The sequence below is a fragment of the Phyllobates terribilis genome, unplaced genomic scaffold (assembly GCF_046119375.1).
Source record: "Phyllobates terribilis strain yellow unplaced genomic scaffold, ASM4611937v1 Scaffold_5__5_contigs__length_657084704, whole genome shotgun sequence".
NCBI lineage: Eukaryota > Metazoa > Chordata > Amphibia > Anura > Dendrobatidae > Phyllobates > Phyllobates terribilis.
Window position 1 is genome coordinate 247,144,063 of NW_027362765.1, and position 27,366 is coordinate 247,171,428.

Below are 27,366 nucleotides of genomic sequence, written 5' to 3' on the forward strand. Positions count from 1 at the left end.
ATGTCACAAAAGGACTAGTTACATTATAAAGGTCCTATTACATACTCAAATGCACTGAGCTCTTTAGAAGGACCCATTCTTTCACTTTTGTTAGTAAAGGCAGCCTGTTTGGCGAGGGGCTGTGTTTTATGGAAATGGGACTGACTGAAAAATCTAAATTTAATGATTAAGAGGCATGTCCAATACTTTTGTCCCTATAGTGTAGCTCTACCACTTTACAAATCATTAGTCAGACCAAACATGGATTATTGTGTTCAGTTTTAGGGACCAGTGCACAAGAAACACATAGTACAGCTCGAGCAACATCAAAAGAGGGCAGCTGAAGTAATAAATGGAATGAGTGGACTACAGTTTACCGTAATCAAAACTAGGGTTATTTAGTTTACAAAAAAAGAAGGCTGTGTGTTATGACTGTCAAAGCACATTCACACGAGTAACGTGCAAACCAGGGAGACAGGACTAGAAAAAGCCCTTCTCTGACCCTGGTCTGTCCTTGCCTGACCGCAGAGGTTGGCACCCTAAGATAACACAATGGCGCCCCCACTCAACGACGGCATACCCTGAATGTCCTTAGCAGCTCCTAGGATCGCGAGAGTAGCAGTTCCCTAAGGAATAAAGAAATCACACACAAAACAACTGCAACCAACACAAACTTCAGCAAAGGGAATGAATCCAGAAAAGTCTATCACCAGCAGGAAACACCAGTAGGGGAAGGTGTTTAAAGCTCCACCCGAAAGGTGATAGGACAGACAAACAGAGTAAATGAAAAACACCTGATACCCAATACAGACAGAAACAAAGATAACAGAACTAAAACACCCAAAGAAAAGGTGCATCTGCTGTGGCTCAGGGGAAAGAGACGCCAACCACAGGATCAAGGGTTCGAATACAGATGCATGACAGCGTGTTAACCTAGTAACCATTTATAAATATATCAAAGCTTAAAGGGGTTGTCCACTAATCGCCAATCTTTTCTCAATCACTATATTTCCCCCATGTAAAATAATAACTATACTCACCTCCTGTACAGGTGGGGTTCCAGTGATGTTGGCATCTGGTCTACCACAGCTCACCTGATGTTGTTATGTCAGTTGAGCCCTGATTGATGGGCTGTGGGTGGGGTTTCACCGTGCTTCACAGCCCAGCATCCACCGCGTGCTTTCCCTTTCCTCTGCATTCATTGGGAAAGCACGTGCTGGATGCTGGGTGTGACGCGTGGTGAAACCCCACCCACAGCCCATCAATCAGTGGGGTGCTCGTCACTGTGTCACGCCTGGCTGCAGCCGGAACTTGACGTGACATTAGCGGGGGTTACGTGATGCCTGGTGAGCTGTCAGTGATAGCGCCGCTCACAGGCAAGAATCACAACAGATAGTAAATGCAAAAAAAACGTATTTCTATCTTTTAAATCGATCGGGGCATTCTGTATAGTAGTGGACAACCTCTTTAAGGAAACAAGAAATTAGAAGTGTTGTGCCCGATACTGCTTGTTATCATCTGATGAACTTGAACTGTCCAGTACATTTCTGTGTGTTGAAACGAACTGGGTGTCTTCTGACTTATGTGCGGCGGCTGCTGAAGATGGAGGCCTGGAGACAGCGGAGGCCTGCGGCTGACAGCGAGTATAACATACCCGACAAACGCCAGCACATTGGGATTGAGATATGATTTTTTTGAAAAATGCCAGGGCGTCATGGAGCAGCAGCTCGCCCACGGCTACCGCCCTCCGGTACTTTATACCCGCATGCTTATGTTATGTCACGTAAGTGCTGCTGTCAATCAGCAGCTGCTATTGGGTTGCTATATTTTCACTACATCTATTTATCCAACATTCATCCGAGGAAAGTGAGAGTCCAGCGGTCCAATAGCAGCTGCTGATTGGCTGCAGAGCTCATGAGGCATAACAATACCATGCAAACCCGGCAGCGACATCACTTGAATGGCGCAAATGCAGGAGGTGAGGATATAGTTTTTTTTGTTTATTTTACAAGAAGGACTACCTCCTTTAAAAAGGTATTAAGCAACCCCTTTAAGTATTGCATGAGCCTGATGACACACAAAATAAGAAGAATTTACAAATAGTAAATTTACAAATAACCCATATTAACCAACATTAAGCGCAAAGGTGTATATTGACCCGATCACATATCGGTGACAGCCAGGGGCATTATACACGTTTGGGCTCAATGTTGGTTATAATGGACTATTTTGTGCAATACCTAAAGGGGTTGTTCTTGACTTTTATATTGATGGCTTATCCTTAGGATAGGTAATCAATATTTGATTTGTGGGGGTGCGACATCTGGCACACCCGCTAATTAGCTATTCCCAGTGCTGGGGGCCGACGAATATGCTGAGTGGGGAAGCTGCACAGCGCCGTCAACTGCATAGTGGCCGCTGCCGGGTACTGCACATCTTCCTCCTATTCAACTCAATAAGGGCTGGTTGTGCAGCACCCAGCTGCGGTCACTATGCAGTATTGTGGTAATGGAAAACGGCAAACAAAATTCCAAGTGCGGTGATATTGCGAAAGAAAAAATGCAATTTTGCAATTGTTTTTTGAGTTCTATTTCTACAATATTCATTGTTAGGTAAAAATGATTTGTGAACATGATTTTCCAGGTCAGTATGATTACAGTGATACCAAATTTGTATAGTTTTTTTTTTTTTTTGTAGTAAATTAAAATGTGGAAATTCATAAAAAACTGTTTTGCCATTTTACAAGACTGGTAATGTTTGCATTTTTTGGTTGGTTGAGCTGTGTGAGGGCTTGTTTTTTTATGTGTTGTTTTTATTGATATTATTTTGGAGTAGAGAGTGACATCTTGTTCTCTTCTTATTGCATTTTTGGCAGAGTTGTGGCAAACAAAAAACGCAATTCTAGCATTTTAATTTTTTTCTCATTACAGAATTTACCAATCAGGTTAATTAATTTTATAGAATTTTGTATATTTTTTTTATTTCATTTATTTTTAATGGGGGAAAAGGGGTGCTAATCAAAAGTTTATATTTGTTTTAAAACAATTTTTTTACTTTGTTAGCCCCTTAGAGGGACTTGAACATGCAATCATCCGATCGCTTATACTATAATACTATAATATGCAGTATATAGTAAGGGGGCGATGGGTGCCCCTCTAGTACGTGAGCATTAAATACCGCTGTGCGAGATTTACAGTGTAACTTAAATGGTTAACAGCAGCGTTTGGCTTCACCAACTGATGACAGAGGCAGGTTCTGGCTGTGAATCACAGCCATTAATTGCTGGTGATGACACAAGCTCAGTTTCTGAGTTTGCATTCAAGACTGGGACCTGACATATGACGTATGATGGGTAGACGTCATCCTAGACCATGTTTTTTTTTCCAGCCTTATACTCTAGCAGGTGTTCTAGGTTTATTATTACATTCTTTTTATCTATACCATTTGCTGGGGCGGACACAGACAGAAAAAGTATTCATACCCTGTGAACTTTTCCACATTTTTTTCAGGTTACACCCACAAACTTAAGGCTATGTGCCCACGATGCAGAAATGCTCCGTATTTTTTCCTGAGCGTTTCTGCATCTCCCTGGCAGAAAAAACGCATGCGGATTGTACATGCGGATTGTACATGCGGATTGTACATGCGTTTTTCCTGCCAGGGACAAGCAGATGTGAAGCGTTCTTCACATGCATTTCCGCATGCGGGTTGTCAAGCGCTTTCCATCACTTGGAAAGTGCTTGGCAACTTGGTCACACTATATAAATCCATGCAACCGGCATGGATTTATATAATGTGACCGAAAGAATGGTAAAAAAAAAATATATATATATTATACTTACCTTCCGATGGCCCCCGGTGTTTTTATCCGATGCGTCCTGGCTTGCCGGCAGCTCGCGGTAGACTAAAGGACCTGCCGACGTCAGCGGTCGCGTGACCCGTCACATGACTAAATTACGTCATGGCAGGTCCTTGAGTCCACCGCGAGCTGCCGGCAAGTCAGGACAAGGACACTGGGGGCCATCAGAAGGTAAGTATAATGTATATTTTTTATTTTATTCTTTTTTTACAGGTACTATGGTACCCGGGTCCGGAGGAGAGTCTCCTCTTCTCCAAACCCGGGTACCATCTGCACATAGAAACGCATGGAATCCGCATCTGCAGATGCAGTGATGCGGATTCCATGCAGTCCAATGCAAGTCAATGGCGGCGAAAACGCCGCGCTTCCGCAAAGTAAGGGGGAGTGCTGCGTATTTTTCCGCAATGATAATCCGCAGCGGAAATTTCCGCAGCATGCGGATCATCATTGGAGAACATGGCAGACCTTCTACCAAGCGTTTTTTAAGAGTTTTTGCTGTGGAATTGCCGCTGCGGAAACGCTTAAAAAAAGCATAGTGGGCACACAGCCTTAATGTATTTTATTTGATATACTAACACAAAGATGAACACAAAGTAGCAAGTATTTGTGAAGTATAAAGGAAATGATACATGGTTTTCTAAATATTTAAAAAATTTAAAAAATATAAATCTGAAAATTGTGATGTGCACTTCTATTCAGCCCCCCTGAATCAATACTTTTTAGAACCACCTTTCACTGCAATTACTGCTGCAAGTCTTTTAGGGTATGTCTCTACCAGCTTTGCACATCTACAGGCTGACATTTTTGCCCATTCTTCTTTGCAAATTAGCTCTAGCTCAGTGAGATTGGATGGAGGCGTCTGTGAACAACAATTTTCAAGTCTTGCCACAGATTTTCAATAGGATTTAGCTCTGGACTGTGACTGATACTTTGATCTAAACCATTCTTTCGTAGCTCTGCCAGTATGTCTAGGGTCAATGTCTTACTGTTAGGTGTATGGATGCTCCAGTCTAAAGTCTTTTGCAGCCTCTAACAGGTTTTCCTCCAGGATTGCCCTGTGTGTAGCTCCATGCATCTTCCCATCAACTCTGACCAGCTTCCCTGTCTCTGCTGGAGAAAAGAATACCCACAGCAGGTTGATACCACCACCATGTTTGATGGTGGAGATGGTGTTTTTAGGGTGATATGCAGTGGTAGTTTTCTTCCACACATAACATTTTGCATTTAGCCCAAAAAAGTTCTACCTTGGTCTCGTCAGATCAGAGCATCATCTTCCACATGCAAGCTATGTCCCCTAAATGACTTTTTGCAAACTGTAAACATAACTTCTTATGGCTTGCTTTCAAAAATGTCTTTCTTTTTGCCACTCTTCTATAAAGCCCAGATTTGTGGAGAATTCGACAAATAGTTTGTCCTGTGGACAGATTCTCCCACCTGAGCTGTGGATCTGTGCAGCTCCTCCAGAGTGACCATGGGCCTCTTGGCGGCTTCTCTAATTAGTGCTCTCCTTGCTTGGGATGTCAGTTTAAGTGGATGGCCATGTCTTGGTAGGTTTGTAGTTGTGTCATACTCCTTCCATTTTTGGATGATGGATTGAACAGTACTCTGTGAGATGTTCAGAGCTTGGGCTAGTTTATTATAACCTAACCCTGTTTTTCTCTTCTACATAACTTTATCCCTGACTTGTCTGGTGTGTTCCTTGGTTTTTATGCTTCTGTTTGATTCCTAATGTTGTCCAACAAACTTCTGAGGCCTTCACAGAACAGCTTTAGTTATACTGAGAATAGATTATAGACAGGTGGACTCAATTTATTAATTATGTGACTTCTGGAAGCAATTAGTCACTCGGGATTTTATTTAGGGGTATTAGACTACAGGAGGATGAATACAATTTTCAGATTTATATTTTTTAAATATTTAGAAAACCATGTATAATTTCCTTTAGACTTAACATATACTTGCTACTTTGTGTTGTTTTATCACATAAAATCCCAATAAAATACATTTAAATTTGTGGGTGTGGAAAAGTTCACAGGGTAGAAATACTTTTCCAAGGCACTGTATATGGGAACCTTGCAGTCCAATAGCTCATCATAATGCTCATCTGCTTTGGAGGTGGAAGTTGTCCCTTAACATTTTGGGCCCCTGTTGCAACTGCACAGTTTGTGCCAATGGTATGTCCGCCCATGCCCATCTGTACTAATATCACAAAGCATAGATTTGTAAGGTATTTTTGTGCATTTGTATATTTATGTCAGCTGTACATATACGTATTTATTTACATCCATTATGGCTTCATCTATACAATCATTTATTTAATTTATAGCACTTGCTAATATACTTTTTACTTCATATTATATATTTTTTACTGTATTTTTGTAAATTTTTTATTTTTGCGCCCACAATTTACTTTTTACAAGTTTATCCATGGTTTATATCTCTTTTTTGCTTGCCACTGTAAAGGCTGTTTACATTATACCCTTCTTACGTACAGTTACTATATATCTTTGATACGATACCAACCATAATGTTTATGCCTGCTTCTTCTGGTGATGCTGCCATTCTTCTGACATTAATTTTCTGTTCAAATATTTTAATATTTATGTGACAATAAAGATTTATAAACTTCTCCTTATGTTTGCGTTCTAACTCCTGAGCGCCCATTATCTGTGGATTTGGTACACACATATCATATGAGGTACCTCATATGTTAGGAAGGGTTAAAGACCTATTCCTCCTTACAATCAAAATGTTTATTGTTACGATGCATCTAAAACGAAAAATAAAGAAACTTTGTAATATGTCTTTGGTCAAAAAAAGAATGGTCATTTTGTTTGTAGAGCTCCTATGCAAACCTATTCATCCCTATGGTAACAGACTACAAACAAACCCTATGTAGTCTGATCCTGAAGTCGTACTTCCTTTATTCTTTCCACTCATTTTTACTAATGTAAATTGGTAGATTAGCAAGGTTTAGATTGGCTTCTTTGCAAGGAGATAATATTCCGGGCAACATATTTCACATCTCATGGTTACACTATATCATCCAGTTACAGCTCCAGATACTTAACAAGATGTTTCAGCTGTAACCATCTCTCCTTCCTAATCAAGAACTCTTGCACCATTAAGTAAATTCATTGCCAGTGCTTCCATCTTTATTAGAATTGGCGTTATGCCAATTCACATCTTATTAATCCAGTGACAGGCTTGTGTACAAGAGAAATGAGTTGGGATGCCAGTCTAGTATTTGTTTATGCCCTGTGCCCACCCACTGCTCACAGAATGGGGCATTAAGGGTTGCCATCTGCTTTCAAAATAACCAGAACAATGTTGACAGTCCATTTATACACAGGAGCTTCATATACTGTAAGATCAAGGCAACCCAAAATGCAGAAAAAGTAATGAATGTTGTAAATCTATCCAGTATATCATATAAAATACACATAGCATTTCTAGTCTACTATAACGTGAATCAAAGGATTTGTTGTGTATAAGTATGGCTCTTTTATAAGCTGCAACGATGATAAATTGCAAAAAAACCGACTGCAAGGCTAAGTATTTGCGACCAATTGTAATGAACATAATATTAATAATACCAGTTTGACTAATTGGAATAATACTAATAACTTTGTCAGCATTTGATTTTGGACTGTCTAAAAGGAGGGTTTGTACCCGTGCAATCAAACTGTATGTACTTTAGCTCCTCCAGTTGAATCTGAAAATGTTTACTAACCAACCCCCTATTATTACCGGACTAAATTAATGTATTATGTTAGGGTTGTGCATATTATTATTTTTTAAAAGATATCCTTGTTTCCGCTAACACTAGAGTAGTAGGCAAAAAATTGTGATAAATCCCTGCTGCCGTGCGCTACTCTCTTCTAGTCTTTTGGGTGTGGGCCGCAAGACTGGACATTTGTTGCCCAGTGCTAGGACTTTGATCATGCCCAGTGTTCCTGGATTGACATCGTGCTCAGCACATTCACAGCCTACCCGCTGCTTCCCACCAGTCTGCATACAGAACTGCAGCGATGATGTCCAGTCTACATTATGTCACTAGGCTTAGCGGTGAAGCTAATGTAGACAACCCAAGACCATCAAAGGCAATATTGAAGTATAATGGGCTGTGCTGCAGTGCCACAAATAATTGGTGGTTTCATTGGAAGAAAGCAAGTTTATTTTTCTAGTACTGAACAATCCCTTTAAGATCAATACAACCTATTAATTGAAATATGGAGCTCCCTGTGAAACAAGAATAAACTACTTGTAATACAAATATTTCAGGATAGCATTTAGGTCTTACACTTTATATTAAAGTCAGCGGAATTAACCAATTTCAGTTGGATTAGCTGTTGATCTAGAGAGGTAGCCCAAATGTTTCGCTATGTCTTCTATCGGAGGAAAGAAGATTTAGGAATGTTGACATTTTTAATTGCTTGGCTCCTTGTTTACTCCCAGGAGATTTTTCTTCTATTGTCCTTTATTCAATGCTCATTCCCCAGTTAAATAAATAAGCATGCAAGCCTGCCTGATCTGAGCATTCATGATTATGTCATACATTTCTAAAATTGACACATTTTTAGCAATTGATTATCATAGTATATAATCCTTACTGGTAGTCAATCACTGGAATGGGAACCCAATAATAATAATAATAATCTTTATTTTTATATAGCGCTAACATATTCCGCAGCGCTTTACATACATTATCGTCCCAAAAATATTTTAATAGGTAAGTTATGCTCTTATTTCTTTTTTTAAAATACTGCCCTGTTGAGTGGGGGTCACCTCCCCATGTTGTGCCACTGGAGATACTTGTAACATTCCAAAACTAAAATTGACCAGATCAGGTGCTGAATACAATTTATATCTACAGCGGGTGAAATAAATATTGAACACGTCACCAATTTTCTAAGTAAATATATTTCTAAATGTGCTATTGACATGAAATTCTCACCAGATGTCGGTAACAGCCCATCCAATCCACACAGGCAAAGAAATCATACCATACAGTGGTAGCCAAAAGTATTGGCACCCCTGCAATTCTGTCAGATAATACTCAGTTTCTTCCTGAAAATGATTGCAATCACAATGACAATCTGTGTAGGCAGATGTCATTGTGTGATGTCTGTTTGTGTGTGTGTGGGCAGATGACATTGTGTGATGTCTGTTTATATGTGTGTGGGGGGGCAGATATCATTGTGTGATGTCTAATTGTGTGTGTGTGGGCAGATATGATTGTGTGATGTTTGTTTATATGTATTTTTGTGTTTCAAATGTGTTTATGCGTGTATGTATATGTCTCCCGCTGTGTATAGATGGCTACGTGCGCCCCCCGCTGTGTATAGATGGCTACGTGTGGCCCCCCGCTGTGTATAGATGGCTACATGCGGCCCCCCTCTGTGTATAGATGGCGCCGTGCGGCCCCCCGCCATGTATTGATGGCGCCGTGCGGCCCCCTGCTGTGTAGAGATGGCGCCGTGCGGCTCCCCGCTGTGTATAGATGGCTACGTGCGGCCTCCTGCTGAGTATAGATGGTGCTGTGCGGCCTCCTGCTGTCTCTGGGGGGGCCGTGCGGCCTCCCGCTGTGTATAGATGGCTACGTGCGGCCTCCCGCTGAGTATAGATGGCGCTGTGCGGCCTCCTGCTGTCTTTGGGGGGGGCACCGTGCGGCCTCCCGCTGTGTATAGATGGCTACGTGCGGCCTCCCGCTGAGTATAGATGGTGCTGTGCGGCCTCCTGCTGTCTCTGGGGGGGTGCCGTGCGGCCTCCCGCTGTGTATAGATGGCTACGTGCGGCCTCCCGCTGAGTATAGATGGCGCTGTGCGGCCTCCTGCTGTCTCTGGGGGGGGCGCCATGCGGCCTCCCGCTGTGTATAGATGACTACGTGCGGCCTCCCGCTGAGTATAGATGGCGCTGTGCGGCCTCCTGCTGTCTCTGGGGTGGGGCGCTGTGCGGCATCTATACTCAGCAGAAGGCCGCATGTAGCCATCTATACACATATACTCAGCAGGAGGCCGCACGTAGCCATCTATACGGTGCCATCTATACACAGCGGGAGGCTGCACGTAGCCATCTATACACAGAGGGAGGCCGCACGTAGCCATCTATACACAGCGGGAGGCCGCACGTAGCCATCTATACACAGCGGGAGGCCGCACGGCACCATCTATACACAGCGGGAGGCCGCACGGTGTCATCTATACACAGCGGGAGGCCACACGGCGCCATCTATACACAGCGGGAGGCCACACGGCGCCATCTATACACAGCGGGAGTCTCAGTGCTTTGCAAGAGCAGTCAATAAATTCTGCTTGACTAATTCTGAGCACCATAAAGTCTGGTTCGCTTCTAACCTGCTGTCTTCATTTTCAGCTTGCTGAATTCTAACTCATTTACTGTCATTCGAGACGATGCCTTTGCTGGTCTCTTTCACCTTGAATACCTGTAAGTGCTCCACTTAATGTCATATTTTTGATTCTGTTCTTCTTCATCTACTGGCATGTGCAATTGTATGAGCAAGTATTCATATGAATTTCTGACCTACTTAAACCTTCGAGGACCTTAAATTTTATTCAATCAAATTAACAATGAAAAAAAGTTAATTTCACAAATGGCTTGTATTTTTTTTAATACAAACTTTTTTGTGTTTACAGCTCCTTTAAAGGGAATCTGTCATCAGGTTTTTGCCACCTAATCTGAGAGCCGCATAATGTAGGGTTAGAGGCACTGATTCCAGTAATGTGTCACTTACTATGAACTCGCCTAAAAAAATATACACTGGGAGAGTAATATCATCAATATTTTTTTAGGCGAGTTCATAGTAAATGCTTTGCCTTTTTGACATGTGATCAACTAAAGAACAAGAAAGATTTAGGACCACCCCTATAGAGAAACGGAAAATAGTTTGGAGGACTTGCATGTCCTTTTTTATTTATTATGAGAAAATCATAAAAGATCCCGTTTTTTAACCATGCTGTGACTTTCTGCTGAGGGAGAGGGACAGAGCAGCCCTATTCAGAGTCTGTAATAAGACCTGCTGACAAAAGTGTTGAAGATACAGTCTAATGTGAATTAACAATGAAAAAAAGTTAATTTCACAAATGGCTTGTATTTTTTTTAATACAAACTTTTTTGTGTTTACAGCTCCTTTAAAGGGAATCTGTCATCAGGTTTTTGCCACCTAATCTGAGAGCCGCATAATGTAGGGTTAGAGGCACTGATTCCAGTAATGTGTCACTTACTGGGCTGCTTAGTGTTGTTTTGATAAAATCATTGATTTGTCAGAAGGTAATTATCACTAGATGACTAGTAAGTTCTGTAGGACCCCACCCCCATCACTAATCAGTAGATTTCTGTGTACACTGAGCATGGGCAGAAAGCTGCCAATCAGTGGTGTGGGCGGGGCTATACAGAGCGCAGCATTCAGAGAGCTGCTAGATCTGCAGCAGATAAAATGGTGATTTTCTCAAAATGACAACAAGCAGCTGAAAAAGTGACACATCGCTGGAATCAGGGTATCTGCCCCTATATTGTGCTGCTCTCAGATGGGGCAGCACAATTAATATTGTGCCAAATTAATTTCCCATGAACTATCACATGATCTATCACAGGGGATCATGTGACATGTCACATGATAAATCAGGTGGGGGGGGGGCCCGCGCCTTCTAAACTGCCCGGGGCCCTTGCTACTCTTAATCCACCCCTGTAGATCACAGACATAAAAATGCCACCAGGAATACCGTCAGTAGATAATGCTTGTATGTTGTGGCTCCAAAGATAAATCAAGTAACAGATAGCTTAGCAACTATATATACACGATACTTAAACACACCGACTGTGCGGAATATTCATATTTATATTTATATCTAATCTCTTGCCACATTACCAGATAAAAATCTCATTCCACTCCAAATTAAGAGTATAGATAAATACTTCCCCGACTGAAATACGGTGGCAGATAATTTCCCACATGTTACGATAAGAGATTACATACGGACACAGTAAGAATTACCCAGCTACTATCATCAATCATTAGAATACGTAGCCAGAAGCTGATAAAGGTTACACATGGGTCCCTTCCACCATTCACATTAAACAGTACTAGATTTGCCCAAGCAGTTTGCCATAAAGTTAGGGTGCAAGATTTTCAACTTATCTCAGTATGTGGGAATCCTGCCTCCCCTATCAGTCGTGGGGTTCCACAATCCTCAACGCGTTTCCCCATATTGTTTTAGGTTCATCAGGAGGAAAAATTAGAAAAAGTTTGATGAGGTGTCCTGCCGATAGCCTGCAGTCCATTTAATATTGTCCCTCTCCCTCTTAATATATCCACCTCTACAGGTGTATTTAATTAGAGTCCACTCCCCCAAACACAAAGGTAAGTATCCCCCGTTGACATCAATCGCGTGCTTGTCCTTCCCTCCTCTAGTGCGCATGTCGGTAAACCCGACATCCACTAGAGGTACTTCGGGTGTACTGCGCAAGCGCGAGTGCCGTGTCTGACGTCAGGCATTCAAACACGCCTCCACTCCAGAGGAATTCATGGGATAGCCGCACACGGTGAAGTCCGCGCATTCGCACCCGTCCACAAAGATAAAGCGGACGGAGAACACTGCGCAGGTGCCCCAGCGTGGTGCAGTCACACATAATGGATCGAGGCACCCCACAGACGTTGGATTAAGGGGAACAGTTGATTACCACCCCAGCATTATATCACAAAGGTCTATGGTGTGTGTGTGTACCAACCGATATTCAATTCAAAAAGGCGGACAGAAAATAAGGGGAATTCATTCCAGCAGTTCCAGAAGCCGCATAGCAGGAAAGGGGGATAAATCATGCATTCCACTAATTTGTATAAAGGGGAATATATGTGGGAACAGAAGGGTTAAAGAGGGCATGTACTGGGTGTCTGAGTTATAATAGAACCTCTGATATAGACAGTGATAAACAATAAACTTATCCACGATAGTCAAAATAGAATTATACATTTAACCATGCTGGCTGGCGGTAGTAGTCCCTATCAATCAAATAAAGCAGCAATAATTCTGTTGTTCATTAAGACCATTCGGAGTCAAAGCACCCAATCTAAAAATCCATTGACATTCTTTTTGGAGTAACAACCTGTTCCAATCACCCCCCCCCCTCTCATTTTTTCGGATCACCTCTATACCACAGAAGGAGACCACATATACATTATTAGAATGCAGTTCCCTCATGTGCCGGGCCAGTGGTGTGTCTCTCCTGTGTCGTATGTCCCCAAGATGTTCACCAATCCGTCTCCGTAGTTCCCTTTTGGTTTTACCAATGTAAATCTTGGAGCAAGGGCACATTGCCATGTAGATTACCCCTTCTGTTTTACAATTGGCAAAATCCCTCATGAAAAAAACTTTCCCCCCCTTACTGCCAGTGAAATTCTTAGATGGTCTCAGCCACAGACAGAATTTACAGTTTCCACATCTGAAAGTACTACAGGTCCTACGTTCAAGCCAGGATCCCTGTCTGGCCTGCCGCTTATATAAACTGTGGACCAAACGGTCCCGTAGTGACCGTCCCTTCCTATAGGTAACACTTGGATGATCAGCAATGAATCCTTTGATGTCAGGATCCATCCCAAGAACCCCCCAGTGCTTACGTACAATGTTCATCACCTCACTCGCCTTGTTATCAAAAGTGGCAATGATTCTGGGCGGACCACTGGTTTCCTCTCTCCTGTCTGCTGGGTATAATAATCTTTGTCTATCCTGGCCATTAGCATGGAGAAAGGCTGCTTCAACAACCTTTTCGGGATAACCCCTGTTCCTGAAACGGTCCCTTAATTCACGGGATTGGGACATAAACACTCCTTGACTAGAACAGTTCCTCCTTATACGTAGGAACTGTCCCTTGGGTATACCCCTCTTCAAGGGACCCGGATTATGGCTTTCCCACCTGAGAAACTGTTTGCTGCGGTCGGTTTTCGGAAGGTTTGGGTCGTGATGAAACCATCTTGGTCTCTCCCAATTGTTAAATCAAGAAAAGTCAACTCGTCCCCCCTGATTTCAGATGTAAACCTCATATTAATTTCATTAGTATTGAGGCACTGTATGAATTTTTGGAAATCATCTAGTGACCCCGACAAGAGGAGAAAGACGTCGTCGATAAATCTAGACCATAGCAAAATAAATGGGAACCACCAAGCTTCCTCCCGCAACACCACAGTCTCCTCCCACCAGCCCAGGAAGAGATTAGCATACGATGGGGCTGAGGGGCTCCTCATCACAGTACCTCTGAGCTGGTGGTAGATTTTGCCATTGAAGGAGAAATGATTGTGGGTGAGTATGAATGACATCAGATTACACACAAATCGATTATGTGTGGCAAATTGTGTTGCCCTTGTCCCGAGAAAATGTTGTAACCCTCTAAGGCCCGCCCCATGTGGTATGTTGCTGTAGAGGGCTTCTACATCAATGGATGCAAAGAATATCCCATTATTCACACTAATCCCCTCAAGTTTGACCAATAGATCGGACGTGTCCCTCAGATATGACAGTAACGAGGACACGAACGGTCGGAGTATTTTATCAACATATACTCCCAGATTCTGGCATAAGGAGCCCACCCCTGACACAATAGGATGACCCTTGAGGGGGTTTGTACCCTTATGTAACTTAGGGAGGGCATAAAACGTAGGGGTGACAGAATGGACCGGTAGAAGGAACTCATATTCATTTTTAGATATCACCCTAGCTTCAAGATTTTCATGGAGGCGTGTAATAAAAAAAATTGTAGAACCGTGTCTGTTTTATTTCATTAAAATTCTTTATTCTGGTCGTGTCTTTTATTGAAAATGCGCCGACCATTTTACTACGCGGTTGGTAATGGGGGCGTTTTATAGACGCCCTCCATTACTAACCTAGGCTTCACATCAGCCGCCAATACAAGGCTGACGTGAACCCTAACCCCATTACCCCCTGCCACCGCTACAGGGCAGCGTGGAAGAGCGAGGCTAAGCGCCAGATTTGGCGCATCTTATGGATGCTCCATTTCTGGGACTGTTGAGGGGTGATATTAATAGCCGCGGAGGGGTCTAGCATTCATGAAACCCTTCCATGGCTATTAATATCAGCCAGCAGCTGTCTAGTTTAGCCTTTGCTGGCTAGATTTTATAGGGGGACCCCAAGTCAATTTTTTTCTGGGGTCCCCTTGTAATCTAGCCATCGAACATTGTTGGCTAATGGCCCCTTCCGCGGCTACTAATATTAGCGCCCAGCGGTCGGCTTTCCCTCTGCTGGTTATAAAAATGACGCTGAAGCCCACACCAATTTTTTTTTATTTAAGGCTTTGTGCCCATAATTCAGACGTAGCAGTGCTTTGGATGCACATTTTTGCTGCGTCCAAAACGTTGAATTCTACTGAACGCAGGTAAATCCACATGTGTTCACTGAACTATGCGGATTTACCACATTCAATGCTTTCTAGTGGTCAAATTTCTGTTGCAGAGACTAGCAACTCCACAAGAGAATTTGACATGCTGCGGTCCTGAAAGACGCATTGCATGTCAGTGTCCGCGGGTGATTCACAGCCTCAGATGCACGCATAGCGGACATGGGATTTCTAGAGATCCCATCCATTATGATGTAACATCTGGACGCTGCGGGTTTGACACTGTATAAACACGCAGCGTCAAACCTGCAGCGGCTCCTGACCGTGGCCACGTACCCAAACTCAACCGCAGTCTGTCAACTTCTGTAGCGGACACACTAGTCTCCGCTGCAGATTTTGACCGATTGAAGCGTCATTATATGCGGTGGATTCACATTTACTGACAACAAAAGTGCGGCATTATAACTCTGCGTTTTGGACGCAACATAAATACGTTGTGTCCTAAGCGCTGCTGAGTGCTGATTGGGGAGGGGGGACGTCGGGGCTAACGAACCAGCTGTGAGATGTTAATTATGGCCAGGGAAAATGTTTGCCTAGTGGCACATTCCCAGGCTAATAAAAACAGCTCACAGCAGTCGCATAAATTACGTGAATAGAAATGCTAATGAAGATTGAGTGAACGGGATTAGCTGAAACCCAGCTCTTTTGTTTGGTAATGTCAAGGTGTCAATCAGACCTTTTCATGACCAAACAAAGTAAAGAAATACACAGAAACAGTGTAAACACTTTATTTGAAATACAACAGACCCATTCTTTAATCATTTAAATGAACGAATATACTCACCCCAGTTTTTATGGTAATCCAAGGGCTTAAGCAATGTCCCACCAACTTTATTTAGCTCCAAAAATCATTCATTGATGCTCAAAAATGCTTAAAAAAACGCATGTAAAAACCGCATGCGTTTTTTCTGGCAAGGACAAAGGTCAAGGACAAGGAGACAAAAACGCTCAGGAAATTTCTGCTTCAAATCTGCATCGTGGGCACATACCCTTAAAAGTTCACACATGTGAAATTGCAGGAACATCACAGGTGCTCCAACAGCTGCACCCAGACACCACCACTACAGGAGCTCCCCTGGGGGTCTTATACCATCTCAAGTGCCACCTCCCACTATTGAAAATTGTTATGGACATGAGGGAAGTGTTTAGGGGTCCAGCGACCCACTTCAGCTACCATGACATCAAAATCTGCTGTCCGTGGGACAACATGTCCCAGCTGGCCTCTCTACAACATCTGACGCCTCCCCCATGGCTCATTGCAATTCTGTCCCCAAACAGTATCATGTTATCAGAAGCACTTCTGCAGTTTACACTTGGCGATGTGCTGCTGGGAACAATGATTTTCGTTCCACCATAAACAATCCAATCACCCGATGAATGGGCAGCATTTTGCTAATTCGTGAACGATTGCTGACATGTTTAGACCTATGAACTCTCGTCTGCGCTGCCAATGTTTATTAATGTGGATGCTGCAAACACACCTTATGTGACACAACCATTGTATATTACACAAACATAGCACACATGTATGTATACACCGAGCACACACATATGTATACACACATAGCACACACGCATGTATACACAGAGCACATATACATATATATAAATACTAGTTATTGAACCCGTTCTATTCCCGGGTGGCGAGCATTTTTATTGGTATATGGTATTTGTGGCCCCCCCATCCTGGTATTTGTGCAACCCAATTCTGTTCCCCCATCCTGTTATGTGCCGCCCCCATCCTATCCTGGTATGCATGGCACCCCCTCATATCAATCCTGGTATGCATGGCTCCCTCATCCCCAATCCTGGTATGTATGCCACCCTCAGCCTTATGCTGGTATGCATGGTACCCCTCATATCCATCCTGGTATGCATGGCACCCCTCATCCCCCAATCCTGGTATGCTTGGCACCTCATCCCTCATCCTGGTATGTATGGTACCCCTCATCCCCAATCCTGGCATGCATGGCACCCCTCATCCCCAATCCTGGTATGCATGGCACCCCTCATCCCCCAATCCTGGTATGCATGGCACCCCATCCCTCATCCTGGTATGTATGGTGCTTCTCATCCCCAATCCTGGTATGCATGGCACCCCTTATCCCCAATCCTGGTATATATGGTACCAATCATCCCCAGTCCTAGTATGTATGGTACGCCTCATCCCCAATCCTGGTATGTATGGCACCCCTCATCCCCAATCCTGGTATGTATGGTACCCCTCATCCCTAATCCTGGTATGCATGGCTCCCCTCATCCCAATCCTGGTATGCATGGCACCCCTTATCCCAATCCTGGTATGCATGGCACCCCTCATCCCCCAATCCTGGTATGCATGGCACCCCAACCATCATCCAGGTATGTATGGTACCCCTCATTCCCAATCCTGATATGCATGGCACCCCTCATCCACAATTCTGGTATGTATGGTACCCCTCATCCCCAATCCTGGTATGTATGGTACCCCTCATCCCTCATCCTGGTATGTATGGTACCCCTCATCCCCAATCCTGGTATACATGGCACCCCTCAACCCCAATCCTGGTATTTATTGTACCCCTCATCCCTATCCTGGTATGTATGGCACCCCTCATCCCCAATCCTGGTATGCATGGCACCCCTCATCCCCAATCCTGGTATGTATGGTACTGCAAATGTGTCTTCAGCAAAATGGCACCGGATAGCGCGCTATGCGCATGTGTCGATTCCGACGCCTCACTCCTGCCCCGGTCTCCGGCCAGAACAGAGGTGCCGCGGTAACACTCCTCCCGGTCAGGTAAGTATGTAAGTATGGCGCCAGAGATCGCAGTATGCGTTCAGTGTCTACGCATAGCAAGATCTCTGGCGCCATACACTCCTCTTACCTGTAAAGGCTTGATGCATTCTTCTGTCAGGAGCCAGACAGCGCAGGTGCGCTGCGCTTGCACAGTCTATAAAGGCCTCAGACAGAGGGACGCATCTATGATTATATTATCGATATGTATATGTATACACATAGCACATACACACATGTATACAGAGCATATACATACACATATGCCTTCACATACATACACACATGGTCAAAATTGTTGGTACCCCTCATTTAATGAAAGAAAAACCCACAATGGTCACAGAAATATCTGACAAAAGTAATAATAAATTAAAAATCTATGAAAATGAACAAATGAAAGTCAGACATTGCTTTTCAACCCTGCTTCCACAGAATTTAAAAAAAAATTAAACTCATGAAATAGGCCTGGACAGAAATGATGGTTCTCTTAACTTAATATTTTGTTGAACAACCTTTTGAGGCAATCACTGCAATCAAACGATTCATGTAACTGTCAATGAGACAGGTATTTTGGCCCACTCCTCATGAGCAAACTGCTCCAGTTGTCTCATGTTTGAAGGTTGCCTTTTCCAGACAGCATGTTTCAGCTCTTTCCAAAGATGCTCAATAGGATTTAGGTCAAGGCTCATAGAAGGCCACTTCAGAATAGTCCAGTGTCTTCCTCTCTCCAAATGTAACATTTATGGTTGTGGCCAAAAAGTTCAATTTTGGTCTCATCACTCCAAATTACCTTGTTCCAGAAGTTTTGAGGCTTGTCTCTGTGCTGTTTGGCGTATTGTAGGCGAGATACTTTGTGGCATTTGTGCAGTAATGGCTTTCTTCTGGCGACTCGACCATGCAGCCCATTTTTCTTCAAGTGCCTCCTTATTGTGCATCTTGAAACAGCCACACCGCTAGTTTTCAGAGAGTCCTGAATTTCAGCTGATGTTATTTGTGGGTTTTTCTTTGCATCCCGAACTATTTTCCTGGCAGTTGTGGCTGAAATTTTTGTTGGTCTACCTGACCGTAGTCTGGTTTTTACAGAGCCCATGATTTTCCATTTATTAATCACAGTTTGAACGCTGCTGACTGGCATTATCAATTCCTTGGATGTCTTTGTATCCCTTTCCTGTGTTATACAGTTCAACTACCTTTTCCCGTAGATCCGTTGACAATTCTTTTGCTTTCCCCATGACTCACAATCCAGAAACGTCAGTGGCTGGATGAAAGATGCAAGAGTTTGTCTAGATCCCAGAAACTCACACAGCTTTTATGCACACACACTGATTACAAGCAAACAGGTCACAGGTGAGGATGTTACCTTTAGTAGCCATTCAAACCCATTTGTGTCAAATTCTGTGCATGTTATCAGGCTAAAATCACCAGGGTATGTGAACTTTTGATCAGGGTCATTTGGATGTTTTTGGTTGTCATTAAAATTTAAAAAGAGATAACACAGTAGTTTGATAATAAATGGCTTCACTCAACCAATAACCATGAGTGGAGAAAAAGTTTTTTTGTTTTCATTCATATTCTTTGAAACAAGGCCAAGAAAGCAAAAATTCTGCCGGGGTATGTAAACTTTTGAGCACAACTGTGTATATATATATATTATACTCCGTGATTGAAATAAAAAAGGTAACATGTTTAATTAGTCTATATATTTCCCAACAAATTTGCATAAAGAACACAATAAAGACGGTATGGTACGAAACCCATTAAACATGTTTATCTTTTAAACTAGACATATTGACAATTGAATTAATGGTACAATTTGCCTGTAGTCAGACAGAAGAAATATTGGTTCTAGAACATCTCTTAAATATGTGCACTAACCTCCCTCACTTCTCATCACCTTGCATTATCCCCTTGTGTAACCCTGCAGCAAAGAAAGATTAGCATAATTACTTACTGTCATTAAGTATGGCTGCATTACATATGCAAATCAGAAACAAGGGAAGTATCCAAGAGCATCAGTCACTCATATGATCAATTGCAGCTCTGCTGTACAGAGAGGAACTGGCATCTTGCAGGATTAGCTGCAAACAGCTGGGAGATTTCAGTTGGTAACCAGCAGGAAGTGGCCTAGTAAGGGAGATGCAAAGCAGAGTACAACATTAGAGGGCAATTCCACAGGATATGTTCTTCAGGATGAAACACACTGATCATTTTCCATAAAATACAATCTTCAGGGCAAAACACCCAAACACAATCCCAATTATCAAGCTCTACATTTATAGTCACACCCACTCTCAGTTTTACCAAGAGACAATGAAATAAAAAAATTCAGTAATTAGAGCAAAATGGGATATTATTTAGCATGGGAAGGAAGGACACTTCAGGAATTTCTTAATAATCCTGATTCCAGCAATGTGTCACTTACTTGACTGTTTGCTGTAGTTTAAACAAATAGTGTTTTATCAGCAGGAAATTATCACTAGAGGACTAGTAAGCCTGTTTCCATGTAGTCCTCCATATTCATGAGCTCTGTATAACTCCACCTGTGTAAGGAAGTGGAGATGTTGCCCTTGAAGATATGTGAAATGAAATGATGTAATGTATTGTAGTGTTTGGATTGTTTTACATTGTTAGTGATAGAGTTGTGTTCTGCCCAGCACTAGGTAGCTAACAGGGAGAGACAGAGTTAATAGCTGGGACTAGCCCAGAGGGGAGGGGATAATTGAGTGCACAACTGAGAACTTCTGGGTAGTGGGTCAAATAGGGCCTAGCTTGCAGCTAGAGCAGACCTCTGGTCAGATTAGTCAACAGAACTGCATTGAAGTGGGTGTTCCTGTGGTGAGAGGGAAACGACCTCACAGATAGTAAGACCCTGCAGAGAAAGGAGAAAGCTGTAAGAAAAGTGAACAGCTGTCCGGTGTCAGGATATAAATAGTGAGACAGCGAAGGAAGAAGTATCCAGGCCTGGGGCAGGAAGACTAGCAGGACGAAATGGAGTTGTCTGCCAGTAAGGTAAAAGAAAAAGAAAGGGAAGGTGAAGCAAGCAGAAGAGAAAATGCTGTGCGTGGTAGTCCAGAGGTGTCAATAGAAAAGGAAGCTGAGTAGCCGCTATATTAGCACAGAAAATTCTCCTACGGAGAAAAGGACGTGGGACCACGGCTTGGTGTTTAGGACTCTTCCTACTGGACTGTAGTGACGTTATTGAGAATGAGGGAGGATTCTGAAGTATTGTGATGGGCTGTGCTAAGAGTAGAGGAAGTAAATGAGGAAGATAGAGTGTTTCCAGGAAAGAAGAAAATGTGTGTGATGAGGTCACTTGTTGTTAAATGAAATGTCCTTGAGGACAAAAGCCTACTATTTGCTGTATATAGTTCATACCAAGTTAGTCTTAAGTAAAAATACGTTTAGGTTTGAATTATGGTCTCCCTCACTGAACTCTGTAACATGTGGTTTCTGGCTGTTCAAATACCACGGCACCATGCGGTCTGCAAGGGCGTATCACAATCACAACTAAAGTCCACATACCCAGCCAAGACTCCCATTTTCATGTAGCATGTCAGGGAGTGAAGCATTAGTACCTCGCCCACAGCTACCGCCCCACGCCCCGTTACACCTGCACTAATCATTGGCAGTTTTTTGCCTATGCACAATGTACACAGACAGCTGTCAATCAGTGGTGGGGGCAGAGTTATACAGTGTTGAGCATTCACAGAACTGGTAGACCTGCAGTAAATAAAACAGTGATTTTATCAAAACTGCAGCGAGCTGCCCAGTAAGTGACACAGTGCTGGAATCAGACTCTCTATATCATTCTGCACTCAGATAGGAAAGCAAAAACCTGGTGACAGATTCCCTTTAAAGAGATTGTTTGGAGATATAAAAAGTTATATTTTTCCAGAAGCAGCACCTCAATTGTCCATAAACTGTATCTGTAATTGCAGCTCTTCCCTAATATATTGAATAAAGATGAGCTACAGTATCAGAAATGGGATGTGTTGATATACAGTACTGTTTAAAATAATAGCAATCCAATAGTCCAATATAAGTAACCAGATTAATCACTGTTTTTGGTATAAATTATATTACCACATGTCAAACAATTTACAAGTTGGTGCAGTAGATTCTAAGAAAACCAACAGACTCCGCATTCATGATCTGCATGTTGTTGAGTCTGTGTATTTGAATAATTATTTGAAAGGGAGTGTGTTCAAAATAATAGCAGTGTGGAGTTCAATTAGTTAGGTCAGTCATTCTGTGAAGAAACAGGTGTGAATCAGGTGGCCCCTATTTAAGGGTGAAGCCAGCACATGTTGTACATGCATTTCTCCCTGAAAGCCTGAGAAATATGGGTCGTTCAAGACATTGTCCAGAAGAACAGCATACTTTAATTAAAAAGTTGATTGGAGAGGGTAAAACTTATAAAGAAGTGCAGACACTGATAGGCTGTTCAGTTAAAACGATCTCCAATGCTTTAAAATGGAAAGCAAAACCAGTGAGACGTTGAAGAAAACAGAAGACTACCATTCGAATGGATCAAAGAATAGCCAGAATGGCAAATGCTTAGCCAATGATCAGCTTCAGGATGATCAGAAACAGTCTTAAGTTACCTGTGAGTACTGTGCCAGTTAGAAAACGCCAGTGTGAAGCTAATCTCTTAGCAAGATGTCCTCGCAAAGTCCCACTGTTAAAAAAAGACATGTACTGAAGTGGATACAATTTATCAAAGAACACGTCATCTGGCCTAATGGAGAAACATTTTTTGGACTGATAAAAGTAAAATTGTTCTTTTTGGGTCCAAGGGCAGCAGAAAGTTCTTCAGACGACCCCCAAATTCTGCATTATTATGTACATTTCTCTTCATGTTTTGAATTAAAAAACAGAATGCAATGTTCCCAATGAAATAAAAACTAGTATAAAGATTTTGTGCTTAACTCATGTTTTTGAATACACTGCTATTATTTTGAACACCACTGTATCTGTTTCTTTATTTCAGAAAACATGCAAAAGTTTTAGGCAGGCGAGAATAAAATGCTGAAAAGTAAGAATACTTTAAAAAATAGAAGTGTTAATAGTTTATATTTAGTAATTGACAAAATGCAAAGTGAATGAACAAAAGAGAAATCTAAATCAAATCAATATCAATACTTTGTGTGACCACTCTTTGCCTTCAAAAACAGCATCACTTCTTCTAGGTGCACTTGCAAAAAGTAATGGATTTTTTTAGGATTATGGTCAGGTGTATGAGTAATCAATAATACCAAACAGGTAATAATGATCCTCATAATCTCATATAGGCGGAAACACACTCATTAATTGATACAAAAAATAGCAGTATAGAGGCTTAGAACTGGGTGAGGAACAACCAAACTCTTCTACAAAGGTGAGGTTGTGGAAGACAGTTTAATGTCACGGGTCATAGACCATGGCAAGACTGATCACAGAAAAAAGACAAAAGGTACTGCATTAGCAAGGTCTCTTTCAGGCAAAGATTTTAAAGCGGACTGGGGTTTCAAGATGTGCTATTGAAGCTCTTTTGAAAAACCACCAAGAAATGAGTAATGATGAGAACCGCAAACCGAGTGGTTGGCCAAAGAAAAGTCAAAATTGGAAGATCAGTGCAATCAGCTTAGAACTGGCAGCAAACCAGAAACCAGTTGGACTCAGCTACACCCATCTATTGTGCAGAGAAGTTCTGCCGGAAGTGGTCTGCATAGATGAATTATGGTAAAAAAAAAACTGTACCTTCAACATAGAAACAAGGCCAAGTGAATTAACTATGCATGACAATAAAGGAACGGTTGGTGCAGAAAAATGGCAGCAGGTGCTCTAGACTGATTACTCCAAATTTGAAATATTGGCTGCAACAGAAGGCAGTTTGCTCGCCAAAGAGATGGAGTGTGGGACAATAATACATTTCTGCATATAACTGTGTGCAGAAGAAGAAGCACTCCCTGTAGATGTTATTATTGCTATGATTTACTGATTTAATGCATTCTTCATGTGTTGATGCTTGAGACAACTGTAAAAGTATTTTGCTGCTTTCTATGGAAACATATTGGACAGATAAAACAAATGTTGTAGGCATAGTGTGATAAGAGAGGTAATAGGAGATACATGGAGATACTGTAATAATCCATCATGCAATACCATCAGAGAGGCGCCTGATTAGCTCCAAATTTATTCGGCAACGGGATAATAACTAGAGATTAGAGATGAGCGGTGTTCGACTCGAACTGTTCGCCAATCTCAAATTCGAGCTGTTTTGGGCGGTGTTCGAGCCGGTCGACGAACACGAACGATTTGAAAAAAATCCGGCTGTTCGAGGTTATGTTCGATAACTGTTCGTGCACCAAAATCGTAACTGGATTTTTTCACAGTAATGCTGATAATCAATGTTAATACACAGTTTGAGTGTACAGCGGGGTGGGGGGAGGGGCAGGGGATGGATCTCTGCAGAAATAATGAAGATCTCCATTTTTTTTTCTCTTTCCCGCATTTACAGTGGGGAGGTGCAGTCTGTCAGCCTATCAGCAGCGCACACACGCAGCGAAGTGCTTTTTTTCACACAAGCGAGGGCATGTGTCATTGGCAGTGTATGTCACATGTCCTTGCCCTATAAGACCAAGCCATTTTCCACGTCGCCACCATTTTCTCACTGCTGCAGCTGCGTGTTAGACGGCACCGCTGCTGCTGTGGGCGCTATACTTTCTAACTGTGTGAATTGCAAGCGAATTTGCTCTTAAATAGACAGATAGGTTGGGAGTAGGGACTAGTTGTAATTGCAGCCCTTTTGAGGGCTAGGTTACAGCATTTCCTAGGGCTTTTTGCCAGGCAGGTCTGTTTTAGTGCTGTGCAACTGTTTTTCACAGCATTGGCTAAATCTAGCTAAGCAAATCCTTTTGGGCCTCTTGCAGTGTGTGTTAGTCAGTGGAGTAGCCTATCTGTGTTGCAAGCTACACCACCTGTGTATGTAATACAAATTTTTTACTGCACCTAGCCAAGTAAAACCTTTTGGGCACAGCAGCAGTGTGTGTTACTCATTGTATTAGGCCATCTATACCAAGCTCCACCAGATTTGAAATGAATAATAATTTTTAGCTGCATCTAGCTCGGAAAATAATTTTGGGCATAGTAGCAGTGTGTGGTACTCATTGTATTAGGCCATCTATACCAAGCTCCACCAGCTTTGAAATGAATAATAATTTTTAGCTGCATCTAGCCCGGAAAATAATTTTGGGCATAGTAGCAGTGTGTGGTACTCATTGTATTAGGCCATCTATACCAAGCTCCACCAGCTTTGAAATTAATAATAATTTTTAGCTGAATCTAGCCTGGAAAATAATTTTGGGCCTGTAGCAGTGTGTGGTACTCAATCTATTAGGCCATCTATACTAAGCTCCACCAGCTTTGAAATTAATAAAAAATTTTAGCTGCATCTAGCCCGGAAAATAATTTTGGGCCTGTAGCAGTGTGTGGTACTCAATCTATTAGGCCATCTATACTAAGCTCCACCAGCTTTGAAATTAATAATAATTTTTAGCTGCATCTAGCCCTGGAAAATAATTTTGGGCCTGTAGCAGTGTGTGGTACTCAATCTATTAGGCCATCTATACTAAGCTCCACCAGCTTTGAAATGAATAATAATTTTTAGCTGCATCTAGCCCGGAAAATAATTTTGGGCATAGTAGCAGTGTCTGTTACTCATTGGAGTAGCCCATCTGTACCAAGCTACACCACCTTTGTATTTAATAACAATTTTTTACTGCATCTAGCCCAGTAAATCCTTTTGGGCTTGTAGCAGTGTCTGTTACGCATTGTAGTAGCCCATCTGTACCAAGCTACACCACCTTTGTATTTAATAACAATTTTTTACTGTATCTAGCCAAGTAAAACCTTTTGGGCATAGTAGCAGTGTCTGGTAGTCAGTGGAGTAGCCCATCTATACCAAGCTACACCACCTTCGTATTTAATAACAATTTTTTACTGCATCTAGCCCAGTAAATACTTTTGGGCCTGTATCAGTGTCTGTTACTCATTGTAGTAGCACATCTGTACCAAGCTACACCACCTTTGTATTTAATAACAATTTTTTACTGCACCTAGCCAAGTAAAACCTTTTGGGCCCGTAGCAGTGTCTGTTACTCATTGTAGTAGCCCATCTGTACCAAGCTACACCACCTTTGTATTTAATAACAATTTTTTACTGCATCTAGCCAAGTAAAACCTTTTGGGCCTGTAGCAGTGTCTGTTACTCATTGGAGTAGCCCATCTGTACAGATATGCAGCAATACTAAATAACCAATGGTGCCCAAGCTTATGGCCTCCGTATTGGGCAGAACAAGTGCTGACAAAAAAACATACACTCCTGGAACTCTTCCCAATAGTGGTAGCAATAGAAATATGGGGCGCGCGCCTGGCTAACAAAAATATACGCTTCATAACAAAAAACACCAGCCTAGCGCACTGCATTAATAAGATGATATCATCGTCTCTCCCAGTGCTAGGCCTACTACGCTGGCTAGCATTCCTGTGCCTAAAACACAATGTATGGGTCTGCGCTAGCCATGATGCTGAGGGGTCTAACGCTGCTGCTAACGCTTTATCACAATTCAATTGGCAGATTTTCACAGAGCTCCTCCCCAACGCCCACCCTCCCTATGGGATCTAGTGGCGAATAGTTGATGCCATGAATCAGAGCATCAGTTGCCCCGTCGACGTGGCAAGAATACGGTAAGGCATGGGAAGAGTGGACACGACTAGTAGCAGGCAGACGGGTTGACCAATGTGAACAAACCAGATTAAAAGTCAACCTTAGAATTTCTCCACCAACTAATGATGAGGGGCATATCAGGGGCATCAGCGCAGCGGTGTCGGACCGGAGTAGCATTTCACTTCCAACTACTGAATTGGGGAGATGTGACAAAGAGATTCATCATCAGACAATCCATAAAAGGGTGGAAAAGGGGTCAGCCAAGTCAGGAGTGTAGACGTCCCGTCCCGTGTCACTAAAACTGATTTCTCACATCATATCCCTAACACCATTAACATGACACTCACAATTTGAAGCAACACTACTGTCTACTGCATTTGCGATCGCCTTCTTCGGGGCGCTATGCATAAGCGAATTAGTCCCTCAATCCAAAATTACCACCAGTGGAGGCTTATTACACCAGGACGTAGTCATAGCCAATAATGCAATACGTCTACGCATACGCAAATCGAAAACGGTTCCAGCGGGCAGTAACGCTTGGGTACTTCTACAACCCACAAACGGTACACTGAGTCGGGTAACAATAGTAAAAACATATATAACCATCAGATCACAAAGTAA

General features: G+C 42.5%; 1 protein-coding gene across 2 annotated transcripts in view; it reads right to left on the reverse strand.

Moving 5' to 3' along the window:
* The window catches only part of TNRC6C (trinucleotide repeat containing adaptor 6C), a 732,779-nt gene that overhangs the window by 661,012 nt on the left and 44,401 nt on the right, over positions 1-27,366 (reverse strand). For both annotated transcript variants that reach the window (XM_073683980.1, XM_073683979.1), the window contains exon 2: positions 19,990-20,162. In XM_073683980.1, coding sequence (XP_073540081.1) covers positions 19,990-20,010 — 21 coding nt within the window. In that variant the 5' untranslated portion in view covers positions 20,011-20,162. The remainder of the gene's footprint in view (positions 1-19,989; positions 20,163-27,366) is intronic.